The sequence below is a fragment of the Panthera leo genome, chromosome A3 (genome assembly GCF_018350215.1).
Source record: "Panthera leo isolate Ple1 chromosome A3, P.leo_Ple1_pat1.1, whole genome shotgun sequence".
Classification (NCBI taxonomy): domain Eukaryota; kingdom Metazoa; phylum Chordata; class Mammalia; order Carnivora; family Felidae; genus Panthera; species Panthera leo.
Window position 1 is genome coordinate 51817907 of NC_056681.1, and position 27516 is coordinate 51845422.

At 37.1% G+C, this 27516-nt stretch overlaps 1 protein-coding gene across 7 annotated transcripts in view; it reads right to left on the minus strand.

Annotated features, from left to right (window-relative positions):
* Positions 1-25743, minus strand: part of CCDC138 (coiled-coil domain containing 138) — a 134313-nt gene extending 108570 nt beyond the window's left edge. For 2 of the 7 annotated variants that reach the window (XM_042931828.1, XM_042931831.1), the window contains exons 1-6: positions 25539-25725; positions 24096-24153; positions 22549-22669; positions 20464-20591; positions 11393-11577; positions 4083-4241 (exon numbers count right to left, since the gene is read on the minus strand). In XM_042931828.1, coding sequence (XP_042787762.1) covers positions 4083-4241; positions 11393-11577; positions 20464-20591; positions 22549-22669; positions 24096-24153; positions 25539-25631 — 744 coding nt within the window. In that variant the 5' untranslated portion in view covers positions 25632-25725. Of the gene's footprint in view, positions 1-4082; positions 4242-11392; positions 11578-20463; positions 20592-22548; positions 22670-24095; positions 24154-25538 lie in introns of all 7 variants that reach the window. The other 5 variants (XM_042931833.1, XM_042931829.1, XM_042931827.1 and 2 more) reach the window with 5 other exon arrangements.
* Positions 25744-27516: the final 1773 nt, after the last annotated feature.

A 27516-nucleotide genomic window follows, 5' to 3' on the forward strand; every position in this document is an offset into this window, starting at 1 on the left:
CCAAACATTCAAAGAGTTAATACCTATTCTTCTCTCAAGTATTCCCAAAAAAATTTAAGAGGAAGGAATGCTTCCAAATTCACTCTGAGGCCAGGATTACCCTGATTTATTCCAGGGATGCAAGAATGGCTCAATATTCACACACCTATGTGATATGACACATTAAAATAATGAAGGATAAAAACCATATGGTCATCTCAACAGATGCAGAAAAAACATTTATCAAAAGGCAACATCCATTCATGATAAAAACTGTTAACAAAGTGAGTACAGAGGGAACATACCTCAACGTAATAAAGGCCATACATTGGAAAGCTATAGCTAGCATCATACTCAAAGGTGAAAGCTACAAGCTTTTACTCTAAGATTAGGAATAAGACTAGAATGCCTACTTTTACCACTTTTATTCAACACAGCATTGGAAGTCCTAGCCACAGCAATCAGACAGGAAAAAGAAATAAAAGACATCCAAGTTGGTAAGGAAGATGTAAAACTGTCACTATCTGCAGATGACATTATATTCTATATAGTAAACCATAAAGAATTCACCAGAAACTATTAGAATATATGAATTCAGTAAAGTTGCAGGATACAAAATTAATATACAGAAATCAGTTGTGTTTTTATACTAATACCATAATAGCAGAAAGAGAAATTAAGAAAACAATCATACTAACAATTGCACTAAAAACAATAAGAATACCTAGGAATTAATTTAACCAAGGAGGTGAAAGACCTTTACTCTGAAAACTATATGACATTAATAAAAGAAATAGAAGATGTCACAAATAAATAAGATACACCATGCTCATGGATTAAAACAACTAATACTGTTAAAATGCCCATACTACCTAACGTAATCTACAGATTGAATGCAATCCTTACCAAAATACCAACAGTCTTTTTCACAGAACTAGAACAAATAATACCACAAAAGACCCAAAACAGCCAGAGCAACTTTAAGAAGAACAAACTTGGAGGTATCATCCTCGCACTTTTCCAACAATACTGCAAAGCTATAGTTATCAAAACAGTATAGTGTTGGCACAAAAACTGACATGGAGATCAAGGGAACAGAACAGAGGGCCCCAAAATAAATTCACGCTTATATGGTAAAGTAATCTACAACAAAGGAGGAAAGAAGATACAATGGGGAAAGAGTCTCTTCAATAAATAGTGCTGAGAAAACTAAAAAGCTACATACAAAAGAATGAAACTTTCTTAATTTAGGAAAACACTCTCTCATACCATATATAAAAATAAATTAGGAATGAACTAAAGATCTAAATGTAAGACCTGAAACCATAAAACTCCTAAAAGAAAACAAGGGTATTAAACTTCTGGATATCAGTCTTAGCAATGTTTTTTTGGTCTGTCTCTTCAGACAAGGGCAACAAAAACAAAAATAAACAATTGGGAAAAAAACCACAACTGGGTCTACATCAAACTAAAAACCTTTTGAACAGTGAAGGAAACAATAAAACAAAAAAGCAACCTACTGAACAAGAGAAGATACTTGCAAATTATATATCCAATAAATGTGGATACTGGTTAATACTCAAAATATATAAAGAACTCATACAACTCAACACCAAAATAAACAATCCAATTAAAAAATGGGAAGTGGACCTGAACAGATACTTTTCCAAAGACATACTGATGGCCAACAGGTACATGAAAAAAATGCTCAATCCACTAAAATTGTCAGGGAAATGCAAATCAAAACCACAATGAGATATCACCTTATACCAGTCAGAATGGCTTGTATCAAAAACACAAGAAATAACAAGTATTGGTAAGACGTGAGGAAAGGGTAACTTTGTGCACTGGTGGTGAAAATGTAAATTGATACAGACACTCTGGAAAGCACTATGGAAGTTCCTCAAAAAATTAGAAATAAAAATACCATATGATCCAGCAATCCCACTGTTGGTTATTTACCTAAAGAAAATGAAAACATTAATTTCAAAAGATATATGCATACCTATGTGCACTGCAGCATTATTTACAATAGCTAAGATATGGAAGAAACCTCAGTGTCCACTGATAGATGAATGGATAAAGATGTGGTATAAATCCACAATGGAATAGTACTCAGACGTAAAAAAGAATGAAATTCTACCATTTGTGACAACATGAAGGAACCTAGAGGGTATTATGCTAAGTGAAAGAAGTCAGAGAAAGACAAATACCGCATGATTTCACTTATATATAAAATCTAAAAACAAAACAAATGAACAAACAAAATAAAACAGAAACAGACTCCTAAAAGAAAGAACTGGTGGTGACTGCCAGATGGGAGGGGAGGAGGTAGGCAGTAGGAAAAACGGGTGAAGGTGGTCAAAAGGCACAAACTTCCAGTTATAAAATTAAATAAATCAGGGATGTAAAGTACACCATAGAGAATATAGTTAATAATATTGTAATAGCATTCATTATATAGTGACAGATGGTAACTAGTTTATCGTGGTGAGCATTTCATAATATATATAAAAGTTGAATCACTATGTTGTACATCTGAAACTAACATAAGGTCCATAAGCTATACTTCAATTTATAAACAAACAACTCAATTGGGTTGACTGCTTAAAAAAAGAAACATTCTCCAGAGGATTATAACCAGATCCAGAATCTGTATAATATCCACAAAGTCCCAAATATAATCCAAAAGTCACTGAACATGCAAAGAACAAGAAAAATGTGACTATGTCGCAAGAAAAATACCAATCCTTACATGACCCAGATGTTGAATTTTTAGGTGTGTTCTATGAGGTAAATACAAATGAATACAAATGGAAAGATAAAAATGCTCATGAGGAAAATTAAACATAATTTTAAAAAGAACCTAATTAGCAATTTTAGAACATTAAAATATCAGAAACAAAAAATTCACTAGATGATCTCAGTAGCAACATGGATATGCAAGGATAAACAATGAACATAACGACAGACAACAGATATTATCAAATCTGAAGAGCACAGAAGAAATAGACGAGGAAAAAGGAGCAGAGCCTCAGCAGTTTGTAACAGCAAAAGACCTAACATATGAGTCACTGGAGACACAGAAGGAGGAGAAAGCAGTTGGAACATAAAAAATATTTGAAGAAACACTGGTTGAAAACTTCCCAAATTTGGTAAAAGACATTCATCTACAAAGTCAAGATGTTCAGGGAACCCCAAACAGGGTAAACTCAAAGAAAAACATGTGGAGATACCTCCTAATTGAATTGCTGCTGAAAACCACAGATAAAGAAAAATCACAATTCTATTTACATGACATTCTGGGAAAGGCAGAAGTACAGGGACAGAAAATAGGTCAGGGGTTGCCAGGGCAGGGTGCAGGGAGCAGGGAGAGAACTACAAAGGAGTGTAAGGAAACCTTTGGGGTGCTAGAATTATTCTTTATCAGAATTATGGTGGTGATTACAAGACTATATGCATTTTTCAAAACAGAATGAAATTCATTCTCTGTAAGTTACACAGATAGTAATGTATCTATTGATATGAAAGAAAGTATACTATATCACCTAGATAATATTCTTGAGAAAAATATTTAACCTGAATAAAATCCTTAGCAAATCCATCCAGGACATGACATAAGACTGCTGGCCTGGAATCTTCAAAGAAAGGTCTTACAAAAAGAAAACTGGTTGACTGCTCTACATCCAAAGAAACCAAAAAGACATAAAAATCAAATGTAATGCAAAAATTCTGTCTAGTTCTTTGATCAGAAAATAAAAACAAAAGATTTCAAGGCCCAACTGGGAAAGTGAATGTGGACTGTGTATTACATTAAATTATTCAAGTACCATTAATTTCCTAACATGTTAACCATGCAGCAAATGCCCTTATGCTTACTTAGGAGACACATAGTCCTAAGATTAAGTAGTGATAATACTAAGGAAGTATTTAGGGGTGTTGAGTCATGATTTTTGCAAATGAGTTTCAAATGGCTCAGGAAAAAATACGTGGGGGGAAGGGAGGTTGGAGAAGAATGTGACAAAATGCTAAGATCTAGTGAATCTAAATTAAGAAGAAAAACACAAATTATATTACTATGAAATCAAATGCTATATAGTTACCTCCTTCATAATCTGAAATCTTGTAAGAACCTCTTCTTCGACACCTTTAATTTTACTCAAAGCAGTTTCATGTCTGAAAAGCAGTTGTTCTCTTTCAACTAAAAAACGTTCCCGCTTTTGAAGTTCTTCAGCAAACTCCTGTTGGGCTGCAGTTTCACACTGTATTAAAATGTCAGATTCAAGTGTTTTTAGAAAATATATTCACAAACTCTACAAATTATGTTTTTATTTACTGAGGTTGTAGCTTAATCAAATGGTGTTTAGGACTACATGGGTACAAGTAAAGTGTGGATTACAGTAACAGCCAGACTAGCACAGCAAGTTAAGTTTGCACAGAAATTCTATCTTGTTGCAAAATGATGTGACAACATAGTGAGATTCTACTATGAGGACTCTAGAGAATTTGAGGTACAAAATGCATCAGTACTATGCAGAATAACTCCCTTTCCAGCTTCAATTCCATGTCGTACTTCAACTTCACCATCTGCTCTTTTCCTATACTCTCCGCCCCCTTCCCTTCTTGTCCTTCACTTGGACTGAAAGGCCCCAGCCCTACATTACAGTACTAACCACCTACCCAGCCTCAATGCCGCACTACTCCATACCAATGGAGAGAACTCACACATCAGGAAAAGTTGTACTGTTGTAAATTCATGGAACCTATATCAGATTCTCAATGCAGTCCAGAAATCATTTTATATTTTCATGATTCACTCTCTCTCTCACTCTCCACAGTGTTTATTTCAAGCCTTCTCCACTCTTTACTTTGAAACCTCACCTCCCTCCTACACCATTCTGTTCAGACAGCCTCATCTCTAACTTCACAGGGAATACAGAAGACAGCAGAAGGAAACACCAATCTCCTGCCCTCAAGACACACAGTTCTCTTCTTTACATTACATTACAAAGGCAGACTCAGGATCTCATTGCCTGCTGTCTTCTTGTGGACACTGCCATGCTGATAACCCCTGTAATATTTTTAATCTCTCCCATCTCATCTGAAATGGAGTCTCTTTTGAAAATGCCCACTAACTGCCTCCCTTTCATAAAATTCTTTAACAGTCTGTCTACACCTGTTGAACCCTCTTCTTTATTTCCTAATCACTCCTCAATTTACTTCAATCTGGCCTTGGCCTGCATCCCCCTAATGAAATGGCTTACCTATTATTGCATCTGAAGGTCACTTTCAGTTCTGTAGTCTCTCAACAGCATTTTATACCAGAGCCCCTTTCTTCCAACCTAAAATAATCTCTTTCATTGGTCTCCATGACACTACTTTATCCTGGTTTTCCACCTCACTCTCTGGCCAGGGCTTCTCAGTCTTCTTTGCAGGCTCTGCTTCCTCTACTGTCATTACCAATGTTCCTCAGGATTTGGGCTTAAGCCACTTCCCTTCTCATCTTATACTCTCTCTGCTTGGTTCTCTCCACTCAATGGCTAAATTACCATGTATGTGCTAACTGCTCCCCACCTACAATTGCTCAGCTCTTTCTCCTAAGTTCCAAACTCAAGTCCAAACTGCCTACTGAATTGTGCTGCTTTCAGGTAGCACAAAATAAACATGTCCAAAACTGAATTCAATTAGCCATCAGGGAAATGCAAATCAAAACCACAATGAGGTGTCACTTCACACCCACTAGGATGGTCAGAATCAAAAAGACAAATAACCAATGTTGTCAACGATGTCAAGAAAATAGAACCCTCATACACTGCTGGTGGGAATGTAAAACGATGCAGTCATATTGGAAAAGTCTTGAAAATTCCTCAGAGTCAAGCACAGAGCTACCACATGACCCTGCAATTCTATTCCTTCAAATACACCAAAGAGAGATGAAAGCAGATGTCCACACAAAATGTAAACATGAATGTTCACAGCAGCATTAGTCATAATAGCCAAAAAGTAGAAACCCACATGTCCATCAACTGATGGAAAAAAAGAAAAAAAGAAAATGTGGTGTATTTATGTAATGGAGTATTCAGTAATAAAAAGGAATAAAGTTCTGATATATGCTGCAACACAGATGAACCTCTCTTTCATCAAGCCAGGCACTTCATACACACTACATATTATATTATTTATTATATTATATTATTGCATTTATATGAAAAGTCCAGAATAAACAAATCTATACCCAGAAAATAGATTAATGGTTGCCTAGGGCTGAGAGGAGTTAGGTGGGGTGGGAGGTATCTAATGAGTAGACTGGATAATGAAAATATTTTAAAATTGGCTGTGCTGATGGCAGCATATACTCTTTGAATATACCAAAAATAACTAAATTGTACACTTTAAAAAAAATAAGAGGCCCTTCCAACATGTAAGGATACAACAAAAAGATGGCTGTCTATGAACTGGAAAGTGGGCTCCCAACAGACAATGAATCTGCTGAAGCTTGATCTTGGACGTCCTAGCTTCTGGAACTATTTGATGCGTGTTCACTGTTTTATGTAGCGCTCAGGAGGCCACTGTGAGGATATATCACATTTTCCCTTTATTGGAGATGGCTCAAGATGTATGGAATTGTTTAATCACTATATTGCACACCTGAAACTAACATAACATTGTATGTTAACTGGACTTAAAAACTTAAAAAAAAAAAAAAGATTTATTTAGTAGACCTTTTTTTGACTATCAGGTTTTAGATGTAGAAACTTTCTGGGACCAGGCCTCCACCTGCCTTCACCTGCCTCAGTTCCAGCAGTTCCTGAGGGAGATATACTTAGCCTTGGAAGAGATGGATTCTAATGCAATCATTAACAGATGCACCACCATTGGTCAACTGTTAACAAAAACTTGCTAGAATTCTTTTATCTCAGCATGATGAAAGCCAGAATGTCCTACTATGATGCTTATATTGTTTGATTAACAAAGAATCCCAGAATTCTACAAAATTGAAACTTAACTCCTGAACACAGAGTTGTCATCTCATATACTTTTAACATTCAGATTTAATATAAAAGAAATTGGTACTTTTACTCAAAGTGGTGGATATGCATCTGCAAATTACTATTCTGGTTCGCTTAAAAATATGGTCTCATTAGTGTCAGAACTCAGAATCATCTTAATGGATTTAACATTCACAGACAAAAAATGCAAACTACATCAGTGAGACAGCTATCAGATTATGGGGGAAAGACAACTCTGGGATGTTGACGATGGGAACGTAAATAAGTAGGCACAGCCACTTTGGAGAACAATTTAGTAGCACCCTGCACATTTTCTTCTTATAAGTTAAGGATACTTAAACAGAACTATTTGTAAAGTATAAACTCCATCTTATATATTTATATAGAAATAAATAAAGTAATGGTGGTTTATTTAGAGGCCGAAATCCTACATGGCAGTTAAATACGGGCGCCTGGGTGGCTCAGTAGGTTAGGCATCCAACTGCAGCGCAGGTCATGATCTCATGGCTCATGAGTTGGAGACCCACATCAGGTTCTGTGCTAACAGCTCGGAGCTTGGAGCCCGCGTCCGATTCTATATCTGCCCCTCTCTCTGCCCTCCCCTGCTTCTGTTTCTGTCTCTCTCTCTCTCAAAAATAAACATTAAAAAAAATTTTTTAATGAGTATCTTAAAAAATAAAAAATAAAAAAATAAAATGAATGAACTAGATCTACATTTTCCAAACACATAAATCCAAAAATATAACAATGAATGAAGCAAAGAAACTACAAAAAGAAAGCCACAATATATCATTACTTATGTAATGTTTTAAAACATTCAAAGCAATTACTACATGTGAATACATAAAAGTGCTAAAATAGGAGACAACGGATCCACACCAATTTCAAGGGAGTGCTTAATTCTGGGAAAAGGGAGAAGAAATGGGAGGGAAGAAGGCTGTTTCAACTCTAAGTGAAATACTCTATTTCTTTTAAAAATAATATATAGAATTATTAATAAAACATTAGCATTATGCAATATTAATGGGTATACAGTTGATATTATAATATTCCCTATGTTTTTCTGTAGGTCCTAAGTATTTTATAAACTTTTAAAAACTAAAATACAGTGTTACCTAGTCAAATGTTGCAAATGAAAAGATACTAATAATAATAATAAAGGAATTATTTCCTGCACAAAAATTGAAGTTATACATTTCAAAAAAACATTCAAAAGGAAAAAATAAATTTCAAAAAAACAGAATTCTCTCCTCCTCCAGTTTTGTTCCCTACCCTTAACAAAAAGCAGCATCATTTATCCAATAGCCAAAAGAATAAACCTACATTTCATTCTTGACTAAAACCCTACTGAATGGGGTGCCTGGGTGGCTCAGTTGGTTAATCATCCAACTCTTGATTTCCGCTCAGGTCATGATCTCACAGTTAGTTAGACAGGGCCTTGCATCCAGCTCCAAGCTATCAGCATGGATTGTCAGCAATCCCATGCTTGGGATTCTCTTTCCTTCTCTCTCTACCCCTTCCCCGCTCTCTCTCTCAAAATAAATAAACATTAAAAAGAATAAAAAGAATAAAACCCTACTGTACACCTTCCATATCAAAACAATCTCCAAGACCTACTGATCCCATCCCTTAAAAATGTTTAGACTCCATTCACTTCTTTCTACCCATCATCCTAACCCAGGACACCATCAGACTAGTCACATGTCTTCACATTCTGCCCTCTCTCTAGATCTCAGCTACAGGTGACAGCTTTAAATATCTATGTGAATGACTCCCAATTTAGTTACACATCCAAGACCTTTGTTCTAAATGCCAAGCTTTTAACTATTATGTCTCCATTAAATCCTCAAACTTAATCCATTCCAAACTAAAATCTTGATCTTTCTCTCTGTATCTATTCTTCTAAGTTGTACAAACCAGAAATATGGGAATCATCCCAGACACCTATTCTCTCCTATACCACATTCAACTCATTACACCAAGTCTAGCCAATTTTACCTCCAAAAGCAATCTCTAATCTATTCAATTCCATTTCTCTGCCACCATCCAGTCCAAGTTACCATTACCTCTCACCTGCATGATTACAGTAGGATATCCTTCCCAGTCTCCCAACTTCCACACCTATGCCCCTACAACCCATTGATTTAATAAGCATACATTACATTAAGCAATTCCCCTACTCTAAAAATCCTGTTACTTACTACAATTTCCTTGAATGAACATATCATCAGGCTTCTAGGGCTTCTCATACTAGACCATCACAGTCTAGTAGGGCTTATCCCTTATTCTTCCTCCACAGTTTAATTTAAATGTTACTTTCTCAGAAAACCTTACCTGACCTTTCAATCTATCCCAATCAGGTTTCATACTGTACCTATATTATTTACTTAAATTTATAAAATTATAACTATATGAGTGCTCACAATTGATTTTAATAAGCTATGTGTGGCAAGAACCATAAATATTTTATTTACTTCCATACACTCAACACCAAGCACGCAAATACATATTAACAAGTGTTCAAATGTATGTTGAATAAAATCAAAGAGTAAGACAAAATATGTACACTTAATAACATAACAGATGACCAAAAAAAAAAATGTTTAAGTTAGAGTCAACTATAAATTAAACTAGATTAATCCACTGCACTTCATTTTTAATTAAATATTCGTATCTATATTGTGTTTACAGTAAATGATGTATCTTTACAAACTTGCTTATTCTTTTTGCCTGCTAATTCTTTTTTATCTTATAAATTATTAGTAAAAGAATCTTTCCAATGCGCTATTTGTTACTCTGTCACTCATTTGCTTAAAAACCTGTAGCAGCTGGGACACGTGGGTGGCTCAGTTGGACTTCAGCTCAGGGCATGACTTCACCATTCGTGAGTTCGAGCCCCACACTGGGCTGTGTGCTGATTAGCTGAGCCTGGAGCCTGCTTCCAATTCTGCCTCCCTCTCTCTCTCTGCTCCTCCCCGCAATGTGCACGCGCTCCCTCTCTCAAAAATAAAACAAAAACAGGGGTGCCTGGGTGGCTTAGTCAGTTAAGTGTCTGACTTCAGCTCAGGTCATGATTTCATGGCTCGTGGGTTCAAGCCCCACATCAGGCTCTGTGCTGACAGCTCAGAGCCTGGAGCCTGCTTCAGATTCTGTCTCCCTCTCTCTCTGCCCCTCAGCCGCTTGCGCTCTGTCTCTCCCTCTCTCTCAGATGTAAACAAACATTAAAAATACACAAAGACATTAATAAATAAATAAATAAATAAATAAATAAATAAATAAAAAGTTCTCTTTAAAAAAACAAAGCACATTTTAAAAAAGCCTGTAACAGCTAGCCTGGCTGTTCTTTCTTCAGACAGGCTGATAAACTCAGTCTGACAAATCACTCCTTTCCCAAAACTTCTCCCCTCCAACTCCTTGCCACCTGGAATGGCCTTCCCACCTCCTCTCTAAATTTTTTCTCAGTCAACTTTAGACTCTCCTTGAGCTTTTCTCCAGTGATTTTAGGCAAAAATAATTTTTCTGAAATGCTATAGTAATTATAATCTGAATTATTTAGACAAAATGAGATACTGGGTTGTTCTTTTTTTAATACTAGTTTTTAAAAAAATGTGTAACCATTTCATTGTATGCAAACATATGTACAATTCCAGCTAGAACAGTTTCAGTCAGGAATTGTGTATTATACATACTTTTGCTTCCTTCTGTACTCCCACCTAGTGGACACTTAATAAATATATGAATTACATCTTTTAGAAATAAAAAAATCCCGAAGAAGACAAAATATCAATGTTCTGAACTGAATTCTGGTGAGAAGTGACAAGAGAACTTCTTATGTATAGGTATTTAAAACAATGCATCAGGAACACTACTTCAAAAAGCACATTTTAAGGGCACCTGGGTGGCTAAGTCAGTTAAGCATCCAACTTCAGCTTAGGTCATGATCTCACAGTTTGTGAGTTCAAGCCCCACACCAGGCTCTCTGATGTCAGCACAGAACCTGCTTCGGATCCTCTCTCTCTCTGCCCCTCCCCTGCTGGTTCTCTCTAAATAAATAAATAAATAAACAAACAAACAAACTAAAAAAAAAAACAGAAAAAGCACATTTTACCAGCAGATATTGTTTTATTTCAGAAGCAAGGATGGGATGGAAATAAAGAAATAAACATAAAACACCAGACAGTCTGAAATCCAAGAAATATACCTATTCATAAAAACACCATTTAAATTTTTCCCTCAGCTATAAAATTTCCCTTCAATAATTGCAATAAATTTGTCCCTTCTCACCGTATCTCAACAGACTTACCTAAAATAATTTAAATGACATACTCTATTCAAATTTTATAAATGTTTGGTATTTAGAACATAAATACATCTGAATTCTAAATTCAGTTTTGAGTTCTTACCTGCAGTTTCTGATGTATTTGAAATAATTCATCATATATCTGATTAATCTGATATGGAAGTATTCTGTGCTTGTTTGGTACTTTAGATGTCGGATAGCTAACACGTCTCAGAGGACAGTCACTTGCATCACTACAACATTCAGTCCAATTTCTTGAATTTGCGGCCAAATTAGTTGGCTGGGCAACTGGTAAAAAAAATTACCAAGCTTATTAATTTACAGTTTTAAGTATTTCAGAGTAATCTTCAGAAAGTTACTTTAAATGTGAATTATAGTATTGTAAAAAGTCTCCAAGTATTGGGCTGCCTGGGTGACTCAGTCAGCTGAGCACCTGACTCTTGATTTTGGCCCAGGTTGTGCTCTCACGGTCGCGAGATCGAGCCGTGTGTCAGCCTCCGTGCTAAGCATGGACCCTGCTTGGGATTCTGTCGCTCTCTCCCTTGTCCCTCCTCCCCACTCATGTCTCTCTCAAAAACAACAAAACAAAACAAAAAAAGAAGTCTCCAAGTAGAGACTTGCAGAGAGAAAGAATTATACAATAAATGTGATAAAATGTTAACATTTAGAAGATCTGTGTAAAGGTCTTACAGATGCTCTTTGCTCTTTTTGCAACTTTTTTGTAAGTCTGAAATTATTTCAAAATAGATTTCAAAGTGCATGAAAATATTCATGTATTAACTGCCTAGGCCAAGAAATGGAAAATTACCTCAGAAGCCCCAGATCACATTCCCTTCTCTCCCTTAAACCAAATTAACTACTAAGCCAAATATAGCATTAACCATTGCTTTACTTTTTAAATTTTTACTACTTGGGTAAAAAAAATTTTTAAGACTTTGTTTTGCCTATTGTTTTGCCTGTTTTAAACTTTATATAATATCTGTAATCATTTAATGATGCAATTATGTAATTTCTATAACCTCCTTTAAGTATGTTCTTATGTTAATGACAGAATCAGGTCAAAATCTTCACTACTTCATTTTGTTTTATATTTTTATATGCCAACATTCTACTATAGGTCGATACGTGAGCTGTTTGTCTACATAGATGCTCTATGCACATGGCTCCTGTTACACGCATTCAAGAGTTTACCTAGGGTATATGACTAACAGCAACAATGCTGGATCACAGGGTACATGTACATGTTCAACTGTGTTAGTGATGCCAAAATGCTTCCCAAAGTGCTTATACTAATTTACTCTCCCAACAGCAGCGGATGAGCAAGTTCCTCTTGCTTCATTTCTTTGCCAACACTGTATTGTCAGAGTTTATTTTCTGTTAATACTGAAAGCTGTGGTTTTAACTTGCATTAGCCTTCCTGAGAACACCAGTTTTAAGAAGGGGGCCTCCTATTTTACTCCCAGAACGCCAGGTTTAAGAAGGGGGTCTATTTTACTCCCCATCTTGGACAGACCCTAGGGAGCCAAAATAAAAATTACATGAATTTTTAACAAAGAAAAAGTTTCACTTCACTCAGTCCAGCAAACGCCCTTAAAGTGAAAGACACTTTCAGTGCGCTGCTTGCCTTTCTAGATTCCCAGCTCACAATCAGTAGCTTAAATATTCCTTAATTATGTTAACTTTTCAATATATTCACCCTTTTTTTTTTTTTTTTTTTTACATTATCCTCTATTTTCAATTGTTTTTCAGGGGGAAAATCCACCATGTAGCCGGAAACAAAGTCCAGGCATAATTATTTTTCATTTTCCTCAAACTGAGATGAATGGAACAAAGAGGATGACAAAGAGCAGGAAGGGAGAAATGAGTTTGTGTTGCGTACAATGTATGCCCAGAAGAGATGCGCGGAGGCTATCAGAGAGGGAACAGTGCTCTAAAAGTCTTGCAGCCAAGAGGAAGCCATCTCTGGGTGCCCTGAAATCCTGACAAAACTATGACATGCAGCCATGTACAGAGAGAGTTATTAAACAAGTGCCTGAAGAAGTCGTACCTTAAGCAATCTGCAGTAGTCTTAAAATATTAAGGGTTTACTCAAATTTACCACAATATTTACTGACTTCCTAACAAATACTGCTATGAAAAAAAAACAAGAAATTATAAAAAGTACTTAGTTGAAAACTGTATGGAGGTTCCTCAAAAAATTTAAAACAGAGGGGAAGATGGCAGCGTAGGAGGATGCTAGGATCACTGCATCCTGCTGGTCACTTAGAATCCACCTACACCTGCCTAAATAACCCAGAAAACCACCAGAAAACTAGCAGAATGGAGTCTCTGGAGCCAAGTGCAGACGAGAGGCCCACGGAAGAGGGTAGGAAGGGTGGAGAGGCGGTGTGCGCTACAGGGACTGGCGGGAGGGAGCCGGGAGCCGGGGGGAGGGGCAGCCTGCCAGCCAAGCAGAGACCCCAAGTCTGGCTGGCAAATGCGGAGGGGCCAGACGGAGTGTGTTTGGACAGCAAGCGGGACTTAACATCTGGAAGGTTATAAGTTAACAGCTCTACTCTGAGAGTGGGAAGGCTGGAGGAAAACGGGAGGGAGAGTTGCTGAGCCCCGGACAACAGAGCTCAGCTTGGCTGGGAACAAAGGCGCTCGCCAGGGCCATCTCCCTCGCCCATCCCCCAGCCAAAATCCCAAAGGGAACCAGTTCCTGCCAAGGAACTTGCTTGCACTGCGCAAACACCGAATGCTGTGCTTCTGCGGATCCATCCCTCAAGCAGAGGGTCTGACTCCCTCCCGGTGCCACAGGGCCCCTCCCGAAGCGGATCACCGAAAGGAGAAGAAGGAGAAGGGAGCTGAGCCTGCCACTCCCGCCCCCGTGCACCTTGGCTATCCACCCCAGCTAATACACCAGTTCCCCAGCACCACAAGCCTGGCAGTGTGCAAGTAGCCCAGACAGGCCACGCCACCCCACAGTGAATCCTGCCCTTAGGAGAGGGGAAGAGAAGGTACACACCAGTCTGACTGTGGCCCTAGCGGTGGGCTGGGGGCAGACATCAGGTCTCACTGCTGCCCCGCCCACCAATGCAAGTTATTCAAGACAGTACAGGGAAGTGCCCTGCAGGTCTGCACCATTCCAGGGACTATCCAAAAGACCAAACTGAAGAATTCCCCTCAAAAGAATCTCCAGGAAATAACAACAGCTAACGAACTGATCAAAAAGAATTTAAACAATATAACAGAAAGTGAATTTAGAATAATAGTCATGAAATTAATCGCTGGGCTTGAAAACAGCATAGAGGACAGCAGAAAATCTATTGCTACAGGGATCAAGGGACTAAGGAATAGTCAGGAGGAGCTAAAAAATGCTATAAACAAGCTGTGAAATAAAATGGAAACGACCACGGCTCAGATTGAAGAGGCAGAGGAGAGAATAGGTGAACTAGAAGATAAAATTATGGAAAATCAGGAAGCTGAGAAAAAGAGAGAGAAAAAAATCCAGGAGTATGAGGGGAAAACTAGAGAACTAAGTGATGCACTAAAGAGAAATAATCTACGCATAATTGGTATTCCAGAAGAAGAAGCAAGAGGGAAAGGTGCTGAAGGTGTACTTGAAGAAATAATAGCTGAGAACTTCCCAGATCTGGGAAAGGAAAAAGGCAATGAAATCCAAGAGGCACAGACAACTCCCTTCAGACGTAACTTGAATTGATCTTCTGCACGACATATCATAGTGAAACTGGCAAATACAAGGATAAAGAGAAAATTCTGAAAACAGCGAGGGATAAACGTGCCCTAATATATAAAGGGAGACCTATAAGACTCGTGACTGATCTCTCTTCTGAAACTTGGCAGGCCAGAAAAGAATGGCAGGAGATCTTCAATGTGATGAACGGAAAAATATGCAGCCGAGAATCCTTTATCCAGCAAATCTGTCATTTAGAATAGAGAAAGAGATAAAGGTCTTCCCAAACAAACAAAAACTGAAGGAATTCATCACCACTAAACCAGCCCTACAAGAGATCCTAAGGGGGATCCTGTGAGACAAAGTACCAGAGACATCACTACAAGCATAAAACATACAGACATCACAATGACTCTAAACCCGTATCTTTCTATAATAACACTGAATGTAAATGGATTAAATGCGCCTCCAAAAGACATAGGGTATCAGAATGGATAAAAAAACAAGACCCACCTATTTGCTGTCTACAAGAGACTCATTTTAGACCTGAGGACACCTTCAAATTGAGAGTGAGGGGATGGCGAACTATCTTGCTACTGGAAGTCAAAAGAAAGCTGGAGTAGCAATACTGATATCAGACAAACTAGACTTTAAAGACTGTAACAGGAGATGAAGAAGGGCATTATATAATAATTACAGGGTCTATCCATCAGGAAGAGCTAACAATTATAAATGTCTATGCACCGAATATGGGAGCCCCCAAATAAATAAAACAATTACTCATAAACATAAGCAACCTTATTGATAAGAATGTGGTAATTACAGGGGACTTTAATACTCCACTTACAGCAATGGATAGATCATCTAGACACACGGTCAATAAAGAAACAAGGGCCCTGAATGATACATTGGATCAGTTGGACTTGACAGATATATTTAGAACTCTACATCCCAAAGCAACAGAATATACTTTCTTCTCGAGTGCACATGCAACATTCTCCAAGATAGATCATATACTGGGTCACAAAACAGCCCTTCATAAGTATACAAGAATTGAGATCATACCATGCATACTTTCAGACCACAATGCTATGAAGCTTGAAATCAACCACAGGAAAAAGTCTGGAAAACCTCCAAAAGCAGGGAGGTTAAAGAACACCCTACTAAAGAATGAGTGGGTCAACCAGGCAATTAGAGAAGAAATTAAAAAAGATATGGAAACAAACGAAAATGAAAATACAACAATCCAAACGCTTTGGGATGCAGCAAAGGCAGTCCTGAGAGGAAAATACACTGCAATCCAGGCCTATCTCAAGAAACAAGAAAAATCCCAAATACAAAATCTAACAGCACACCTAAAGGAAACAGAAGCAGAACAGCAAAGGCAGCCTAAACCCAGCAGAAGAAGAGAAATAATAAAGATCAGAGCAGAAATAAACAATATAGAATCTAAAAAAAACTGTAGAGCAGATCAACAAAAACAAGAGTTGGTTTTTTGAAAAAATAAACAAAATTGACAAACCTCTAGCCAGGCTTCTCAAAAAGAAAAGGGAGATGACCCAAATAGATAAAATCATGAATGAAAATGGAATTATTACAACCAGTCCCTCAGAGATACAAGCAATTATCAGGGAATACTATGAAAAATTATATGCTAACAAACTGGGCAACCTGGAAGAAATGGACAAATTCCTAAACACCCACACACTTCCAAAACTCAATCAGGAGGAAATAGAAAGCTTGAACAGACCCATAACCAGTGAAGAAATTGAATCAGTCATCAAAAATCTCCCAACAAATAAGAGTCCAGGACCAGATGGCTTCCCAGGGGAGTTCTACCAGACGTTTAAAGCAGAGATAATACCTATCCTTCTCAAGCTATTCCAAAAAATAGAAAGGGAAGGAAAACTTCCAGACTCATTCTATGAAGCCAGTATTACTTTGATTCCTAAACCAGACAGAGACCCAGTAAAAAAAGAGAACTACAGGCCAATATCCCGGATGAATATGGATGCAAAAATTCTCAATAAGATACTAGCAAATCGAATTCAACAGCATAGAAAAAGAATTATTCACCATAATCCAGTGGGATTCATTCCTGGGCTGCAGGGCTGGTTCAACATTTGCAAATCAATCAACGTGATACATCACGTTAATAAAAGAACAATATGATCCTGTCAATTGATGCAGAAAAGGCATTTGACAAATTCAGCAACCTTCTTAATAAAAACCCTTCAGAAAGTCAGGATAGAAGGAACATACTTAAACATCATAAAAGCCATTTATGAAAAGCCCACAGCTAACATCATCTTCAATGGGGAAAAACTCAGGGCTTTTCCCCTGAGATCAGGAACACAACAGGGATGTCCACTCTCACCACTGTTGTTTAACATAGCGTTGGAAGTGCTAGCATAAGCAATCAGACAACAAAAGGAAATCAAAGGCATCCAAATTGGCAAAGATGAAGTCAAGCTTTCGCTTTTTGCAGAGGACATGATATTATACATGGAAAATCCGATAGACTCCACCAAAAGTCTGCTAGACCTGATACATGAATTCAGCAAAGTTGCAGGATACAAAATCAATGTACAGAAATCAGTTGCATTCTTATACACTAACAATGAAGCAACAGAAAGACAAATAAAGAAACTGATCTCATTCACAATTACACCAAGAAGCATAAAATACCTAGGGATAAATCTAACCAAAGATGTAAAAGATCTGTATGCTGAAAACTATAGAAAGTTTATGAAGGAAATTGAAGAAGATATAAAGAAATGGAAAAACATTCCGTGCTCATGGATTGGAAGAATAAATATTGTCAAAATGTCAATACTACCCAAAGCTATCTACACATTCAATGCAATCCCAATCAAAATTGCACCAGCATTCTTCTCGAAACTAGAACAAGCAATCCTAAAATTCATATGGAACCACAAATGACCCCGAATAGCCAAAGTAATTTTGAAGAAGACCAAAGCAGGAGGCATCACAATCCCAGACTTTGGCCTCTACTACAAAGCTATAATCATCAAGACAGCATGGTATTGGCACAAAAACAGACATATAGACCAATGCAATAGAATACAAACCCCAGAACTAGACCCACAAAAGCATGGCCAACTAATCTTTGACAAAGCAGGAAAGAATATCCGATGGAAAAAAGACAGTCTCTTTAACAAATGGTGCTGGGAGAACTGGACAGCAACATGCAGAAGATTGAAACTAGACCACTTTCTCACACCATTCACAAAAATAAACTCAAAATGGATAAAGGACCTGAATGTGAGACAGGAAACCATCAAAACCCTAGAGGAGAAAGCAGGAAAAGACCTCTCTGACCTCAGCCGTAGCAATCTCTTACTTGACACATCTCCAAAGGCAAGGGAATTAAAAGCAAAAATGAACTACTGGGACCTCATGAAGATAAAAAGCTTCTGCACAGCAAAGGAAACAACCAACAAGACTAAAAGGCAACCAACGGAATGGGAAAAGATATTTGCAAATGACATATCGGACAAAGGGCTAGTATCCAAAATCTATAAAGAGCTCACCAAACTCCACACCTGAAAACCAAATAACCCAGTGAAGAAATGGGCAGAAAACATGAACAGACACTTCTCTAAAGAAGACATCCGGATGGCCAACAGGCACATGAAAAGATGCTCAACGTCATTCCTCATCAGGGAAATACAAATCAAAACCACACTCAGATATCACCTCACACCAGTCAGAGAGGCCAAAATGAACAAATCAGGAGACTATAGATGCTGGAGAGGATGTGGAGAAACGGGAACCCTCTTGCACTGTTGGTGGGAATGCAAATTGGTGAAGCCACTCTGGAAAACAGTGTGGAGGTTCCTCAAAAAAGTAAAAATAGACCTACCCTATGACCCAGCAGTAGCACTGCTAGGAATTTACCCAAGGGATACAGGAGTACTGATGCATAGGGTCGCTTGTACCCCAGGGTTTATAGCAGCACTCTCAATAGCCAAATTATGGAAAGAGCCTAAATGTCCATCAACTGATGAATGGATAAAGAAATTGTGGTTTACATACACAATGGAGTACTACGTGGCAATGAGAAAGAATGAAATATGGCCTTTTGTAGCAATGTGGATGGAACTGGAGAGTGTTATGCTAAGTAAAATAAGCCATACAGAGAAAGACAGATACCATATGTTTTCACTCTTATGTGGATCCTTAGAAACTTAACAGAAACCCATGGGGGAGAGGAAGGAAAAAAAAAAAAGAGGTTAGAGTGGGAGAGCCAAAGCATAAGAGACTCTTAAAAACTGAGAACAAACTGAGGGTTGATGGGGGGTGGGAGGGAGGGGAGGGTGAGTGATGGGTATTGAGGAAGGCACCTTTTGGGATGAGCACTGGGTGTTGTATGGAAAACAATTTGACAATAAACTTCATATATTGAAAAAAAAAAAATTAAAACAGAACTACCCTATGACCAAGCGACTGCACTACTAGGTATTTATTCAAAGGATACAGGAATGCTGATTCAAAGAAGCACATGAATCTCAATGTTTATAACAGTACTATCAACAAGAGTCAAATTATGGAAATAGCCCAAATGTCCATCGACTGATGAATGGATAAAGAAGATTATATCTATATATACAGATTATAACTATCTATCTAATGGAATACTACTCAGTGATCTAAAAGAATGAAACCTTGCCATTTGCAATGATGTGGATGAACCTAGAGTATATTATGCTAAGAGAATTACCAGTCAGAGAAAGATAAATATCGTATGATTTCACTCATGTGTGGAATTTAAGAAACAAAACAGATGAGCATAGGGGAAGGGAAGGAAAAATAAGACAAAAACGAGAAGGCGGCAAACCATAAGAGACTCTTAAATACACAGATGAAACTAAGAGTTGCTGGAGGGGAGGTGGGGCAAGGGGTTGTGCTAAATAATGTGTACTAAGGAGGGCACTTGTTGAGATGGGCACTGGGTGTTGTGTATAAGTGATGAATCACTAAATTCTACTCCTAAAATCAATACTACACAGTATGTTAATTATTTTGGTAAGTTTTGAGAGTATGGGAATACTACTGGAAAACAATGAAGTTTATCTTTCTCTTCTTTAGTTTAACAATAAGCACAATTACTGCCTCATGGCTTACACAAATGCAAGATCACAGAAATATACAGAGAACCAGTGTTATTACTACAGGATAAGCTTTATGTGCTCTACTTAACAAAGCTACTTTTTAAATGACTGTTCTAGGGGCACCTGGATGGCTCAGTTGGTTGAGTGTCCAACTCTGGCTCAGAGCATGATCTCACAGGTGGATAGCTGACAGATCAGAGCCTGGAGTCTGCTTCGGATTCTGTGTTTCCCTCTCTCTCTGTCCCTCCCTGGCTCGTGCTCTCTCCCTCCCTCTCTCTCTCTCTCTCTCTCAAAAATAAATAAAACATTAAAAAAAAAAAAGAATGAAAGAAATGACTGTTCTAAAATGAGTATCTCTTTTACCTTTTTCTATGTCTTTAAAAGACTGCTTGGTTATTTTGGAGGTACTAACTCCATAATCATTTTCAATTAAGTCTTCTTTTGCTTCTTTTTGCTTCAAATCTTGAAAAGAATCCAGTTCATCATCTAGGCTTTAAAAATAAAAAATTCTATCACAGCATTCTGGAAGTTTTCTACAGTATTTAAAAAAGATAAAAGTGCTTTCCAAATATTAACAGCACAAAAATTGAAAACAAAGTAACAAGTAAACATTTTAAAGTGGAAAACATAAAAATATGAAAAATAACAGCCAATGGTCTAAAAACTCACTACAAACATCTTTCTACATATTCAAATGGGCACAATTTAAAATAACATATACCTATAGAATGTTCTACAACTGCCAATCTCTTTCCTTTGATTCCTAATATTTCTGTGAGGTCACTATAACAGGTAATGTCAGCTATAATTTTAGCTAAAAAAATGTAATGTCTAACAGGAAGAAACCAAACCCTAAAGAATTTAAATAATGGACAGGTGATATAACTAGTAAGGTGAAGCAGAACTAGAATCTCAGGTGTTTTCTCCAAAAAGATGATCTCAAAGTTGAAATTTCTAGAGCAGTGCTGTTCAAGGAATATAATTCAATCACATAAGATAATTTAAAATTCCCTAGGAGCCATACTAAAAACATAAAAAGACATAACATTTTAACTATGTGTTATATTTAACCCAGTATATCTAAAAGATTATTTTAACATATAATCAATATAAAAATTATTAAGATATTTTGCATTCTTTATCCATCTTTGAAATCCGGTGTGTATTTTGTACTTACAGCATTTCAAGTACTCAATAGCCTCATGTGGCTTGTGGCTACTTGTGCTGGACAGTACTATAATTCCAGATTAGATAATAACTAGGGAATGTGAAAAAACTGTCTAATGTTATAAAAACTTTCATAGTTCAAAGGCTTCAAATTATAACTGGAAATTATACCCAGATTATTTATAAAAACAAAAAATGACAAAACTATCAGTTAAATATAAGAAAATAATTTCCAGAAATTCATAATCTGAAAACAATTTTTTACTTTCCTTACTCTATATTCAATCTACCTCATGTCCAAATCTTAAATCTAGATTAACAATGCTACTTTGTGAATGCCAAATGAAACAGTAATAACAACAGTAATAGCACTTTGAGTGCTTTTCTATGTACTAGAACACCATTCTAAGAACACCACTTAGAACACCATTCTAAGTGCTTTATATGGATTAAATCATTTAAGCAGAGAAAGAAGCAATTATATAAAATATTCAAGCTCTCAAATATCAATTACATTAATATTATATGTATATTTTAGGCACAGTTAACTCTTCCTCTCCCCACAATTATCTCAACATTTCATTTTGTGTATGTATATACATCTTTATGGTTTAACATTATTTCAAAATGTTGATACCCACAGCACTTTCTTCTGCCATGTATTTCTGGCTTTTAATAACACCTACTGAGAACTTGATTTCATCTTAGCTTCCACTGTTTTTATACTGATTTCACTCACAGTACAATCTCCTCTACAAAACTATTTACCCCTCACAGACCAACACTCTATCATGCATATTTTGTAGTTACCAACTCACCAGACCGGTTTCTTCCATCTCCTTCTCTCAACTACCTAAAATAGAGCTTACTACCCTAGTAGACAATGAATGTGGCGTTAAACATCACTGCCCAACAAACCTGCATTCATTTTTATCCTACATCCTTTAAAAAAAAAAAAGGAAAGAAAGAAAGAAAGGGAATATGGTGTTCATTTGGGCCCTGGATGAATAACCATAAAAATAACTTCACGTTTTATACTGTGTAAATAACTTTCCATTATACTACCAAATGTAATGAATGCTAGGTTCATGCTTTTATAACAAAGATCTCAGTAAAAATAAATCAGTCTCTATAACCATTCAGCAAGCTCCAGACTGCTTGTTACTTCCTCAAAAAAAAAAAAAAAAAAAAAAAGGCAAAGACATAAACAAACCACTCTTTAATCTCCCAGTTTTTTAGACACTGAGGGGATAGCAACAGTAAGGATTCAGGGTACTTTACCAATTCACATTTAACTGTTTGAATGAACTACAAAGTGGTGTTGTGCAATGCTTTCTTTCATCGGAATAACATCTTAATGATGAACCAACTTTATCACCAGATGAGAAGATATCCAAATCATCTGTTAACAAAAGAGAAAAAAGCAGAGATTACTAAAATCAGATACTAATCTCATTCTAGGCTTCTAAGGTAAGATGGCAAAATTATCTAATGATTTTAATGTGTATATCTCTGTAATGCAAACTTCAGAAAACAGGCATCAAGCCTTGTATTAATATGGCACTTAACTGATTACAAAATGCTCTTTCATTTATTACCTTATTTGATCCTAGCAACAGCTAGCTGACTCTGAAGTAAGCAGAATTGGTGCCTTTAACCCTATTCTAATGGTGGTAAGTCTAAGGACCAGAGAAGTTAGTGAAGTTATCTAAGTAACAGAACCAGCAAGTGGAAAGATTAAAATTCAGAATTCAGCCTTCTTCCTACCTAATCATGATATTTCATCAGTCTCAAACATTAAACATTTTTTTTTAATTTTATATATTTTAAACATTCAACATTTAACGGACTGTTAGCCTGTATCCAAATTCAGAGACTAAAAGGCAAAGAGAGCTTCTCTGATAAGAAATTTAGAATTTTTTTTTCCTTAAGGTTTTATTTTTAAGTAATCTCCACAGCCAATGTGAGGCTCAGACTTACAACCCCAAGATCGGGAGTCACATGCCCTACTGACTGAGCCAACCAGGAATCCCTATAAATATTTTTAAATGTATGCACCTTTGTCTAACATACATTTTTACCCCATCAGAAATTAAATGAGCTATACTTTTTGTTACATTTTAGAAAGTTGGAAATTTTAGGCTATATTTCAAACTAAAATATAATTTTAAGATATTTTTTAGATACTAGATTCAGTAATAACTGGGTCTTTTTTTTCACACTGAAGAAATGTTTCAAGAGTGTTTACAAAATTTCAAAATGAAATAAACTTGGAAAAAAATGAAATTCTCTAATCTACTCTGACAAAACTTTTAAACATACTGTTTTTGTTGCAATCACCTCAAAATTCAACGATTGTACTTGTAAAAACATCACCAAAGAAGTATCAACAAATCAAAAGACTAATGGTTAGTTATACATTACTTCCAGATTGCCACATGATGTTCCAATACACCCAATCCCACAATTATCAAGTACATTTGATAAATTCTTCAAGTGCAACAATTATTATCTCAGTAACTTGGAAAGTCTATGCCTTAAAAAGAAAGCAGTTTTCTTTACCCAACATACTTTACCCAATTTCTAAAGGAAAAAAAAAAAAAATTGTAATTAAAACACCAAAAAAATTAATTCAATTTGATTTAAAGACATCTTACGTTTACCCACAAAATCTTGGTTTACTATTAGTTTGTTACCCGATTGAAGAAAGCTTAATATCACAAGATATCTGGCATTTAGTCTTAAATCTAAACATTTTTTTTTTAATGTTTTCTCTCAAATTAAATTTGTTAAAACCCCCAAGTATACAAAATACTCTATCAGCTTACCTGGGGAGGTTAGAGATCTTCTCTTCCATTTAGCCTGATCAAAATTTGAAAAATCATACTTAAAAAAAAAAAGATATATTTAATTTGTATATTAAGAATCAATCTACAGTCTCAAAAAAGAGTTCCCCACCAATTATGTACTAAGTACAAGGGTTAATTACAAAGGTTAGAGTGGACAAATCTTGTAGACACTACCTTAACCAACTGGTTAAAATTAATATCCGGAATAACAGGACAAAGCAACATTGCAAGTCTCCTAATGAACAAGCGCAACCCACACATCACTCCCAGTAGTATTCCTGCCAAAAACGCATAACCAGATAGTCACGAGGAACAGCCATCAGAGAAACTCCAGTTAAGGGACAGTCCAATACACAGTTATCCTATACTCTTCAAAAATGGGTGGCTCAGTTGGTTGAGCAACCTACTCTTGATTTCCACTCAAGTCATGATCCCAGGGATCAAGCCTGGTGTTGGGCTCCACACTGAGCTTGGAGCCTGCGTAAGATTCTCCCTCTGCCTCACTCTCCAGCTCCCAGTCTCTCTCACTAAAAAAAAAAAAATTAAAATATCAACATTATAAAAGACATGGGCTTAAAAACCTGTTCCAGATTAAAAAGAAAAAAAAAAAAAAAAAGAAAAAAAAAAAGAAACAAACCAAATGCAATGCTCATCTTTAGACTGTATCTGCACCAGAGGAAAAAAAATGTATAAAGGACATTATTTAGATAATTGGTGAAATCTGAATACGAACTATATGTTACATATTATTGTATAAATGGTCAGCTTCCTCAATTTGTTACTGCAAATATAAGAGAATATTCTTATTCCTAGAAAATACATTTAAGTATTTATATTTGGGGGTAAAAGTGTCACAGCACCGGCAAATTATCCTTAGTTAAAAGGAAAAAAATGTGTGTAGGGAGTCAAAAATACGAAGATAATAGTAAAGCAAATGTGGCGAAATGTTAACCAATGGCAAATCCATGCGAAGTGCTCAAGAGTTCCTTGTATATTCCTGCAACTTTAAATTTGGAATTTTTTTTCAAAATAGTAAAGTTTTTAAATAAATTAAAATCGCTTTTCGAACTCCGCTCAAGTCACTGTAAATAAAAGTTCAGATACACTTTCAACAGTGTCATGCTATGCCTGTAGTAACATAAACCTTCAAGAATTTACAGTAAAGAATTTTTTTATATAAAATGTGCTTTTCCCACATATGGAGCATCTGTGGCCACAAATGACTTCTGCCCCCGCAGCTACCTTCCGCTAACCCTGGTTCCGGCGGAGCTGCTCGAGCCCCGGAGAGTGGCTCCCTCCCCCAGGGTCCTTCTGAACAGCGGCCCCGAGGCCTCTGGCGCAGCTGCGCGTCAGGCCGCTTCACACCGGCAGAAACCGGCCCGCGGGCCCAGGGACAAGGCCGAGGAAAGGGCGAAGCCTCACCTCGGCGAGGTGCCTGCCCCCTAGTCCGTAGAGGCTTTTCAGACGCTCTACTACCAAATCCTGCCCCGGCGGCTTCACTACTCTCGGTTCCATGGTGCACCAAGTCCGCCGTTGTTTCCCCGGGAACAGCGTTCAAACCCACCGCGGCCGTACGCGCAGGGGCGGAGCTCGCGCAACGGAACTGCGTCATGACGCACGGCACGCTCCACCTCTCGGGGGTCAACAGCTACGCCGAAGCGCTCGCAGTTCGAGCCGCCCGGGGGCGCTTTCACTATGGTGGGACCCACGCTCCGCCGCAGGCGACAGCGACAGAGGCGCGCGTGTTAGGGCCCCTTGGTCTGACTCTCTGTACTATGTTAAAAACGTCCTGGCGGTACAAATGTTTTTCCTGCCGAATATTTTAATGACTAATTCCTTCACCACTGTTATTTTGACTGATGGTGTTTTGTCTTACAATTTTGTTACTTAAGTTTTCCTCCCTCGTATCCAAGGCACCAAAAAAAGCAGGGTTGTTCACAGCAGTTACACCTTAGCTGATGTGGCCCCTCACGAGAGGGAACTCAGCCTTGGCCTCAGGCACCACCCCCACCATGGCGTCAGGTAAGGAGATACCGCTTTCAGGGTGCCAGGATGGCTCAGTCAGTTAAGCATCCAAGTCTGGATTTTGGCTCAGGTTATGATCTGGTGGTTTGAGTCTCTCATCAGGCTTTGCGTAGCCTGCTTGGGTTCTCTCTCTCTAAAATAGCTAGCTGATTGATAGATAGATAGATAGATAGATAGATAGATAGATGGATGATGTTCAACAGCATGTCTGGACTAACAAATCCTAGATTCTCTGGATTATCTTTAGTTTTTCAAATGCCAAAGTTTTACAAGATCATCTTACTAAAGTATTATCTGAAAATTATTTAAACCAATACTCTCTGCCATCAAATATTAGTGTACAAATAATGAACATTTTTATATTCTATTTTAAGCAGATTTTTAATGAGACAATATAAAATCGAACCAGTTGGGGGGGGGGGGAGTACATCTCAGTGTGGATTTATACTGCATTAGTAATTAAATAAAGAGAAATCAGTCCTTTCTCATTAATGTCCCAAGCCACTTGTAAGCATTTTTGGAATACTAATTCTGGAAGTCAGTTTACATGTCATTTAATCAAATTTTTGGTCCAAGTATTATTAGCTTTTAAAGCTTAATACATTGTTTTAATGCTTTATGATAGCACAGTAGATAGTGTAAAACTGGTTTCTATAATCTCTAAAGCACACTTGCCTTCACTTGGAATTTATTCTAAAATGTCAAAGGGTTCCAGCTCAAAAACAACACACTTTATGTCAACTTATATTACTTACATAGGTCTCCAAAGAAGCCAGTTCTTAATATTAAATGTGCATATATGTCATCCATAGTTGTCTTTAAGGTTCAGGTTAAGTTCAACTGATACACTGGAGTAGGTTTATTTCCGTTATCTGCCTTTGTGGCCAAGTGAATTTAGTGATGGTATTTCATCACTCATTACTCACATACACACCACACATGACATCCCTTCCTCCTTTGGTGGTTGAACGAGTATTATGATAGCCTATTTCCAAATCCCCAAATAATGGAATAAACTCCCACTGTCTTTCACTAAACAAAATGAAATGATTTCACTGGGAAGAACACAGGAAGGTATAGGAAGGTCACTGTTGGTAACTGGAATACACAAAATTTTGTGCTCTAACTAGATTCTTTGTAGTTCTATATTGAATAGGTTGATGAGAATACCTTTCCCCAACCCCCACCCCGCCGCCTTTTAAGCAGTTTGCCTAACTTTTGTCATTAGCCATTTCCAAATAAATGTTCAGTGTGTATCAAACTTGAACAGAAATCACTTCCTTTGGGAGCTCTGGAAATTATATGGCAGTCTGAGTTTACAGAACTTTAACTGTCCTCCTCACTTTGGCTCTAGAATGAACAAACAACTAGATGC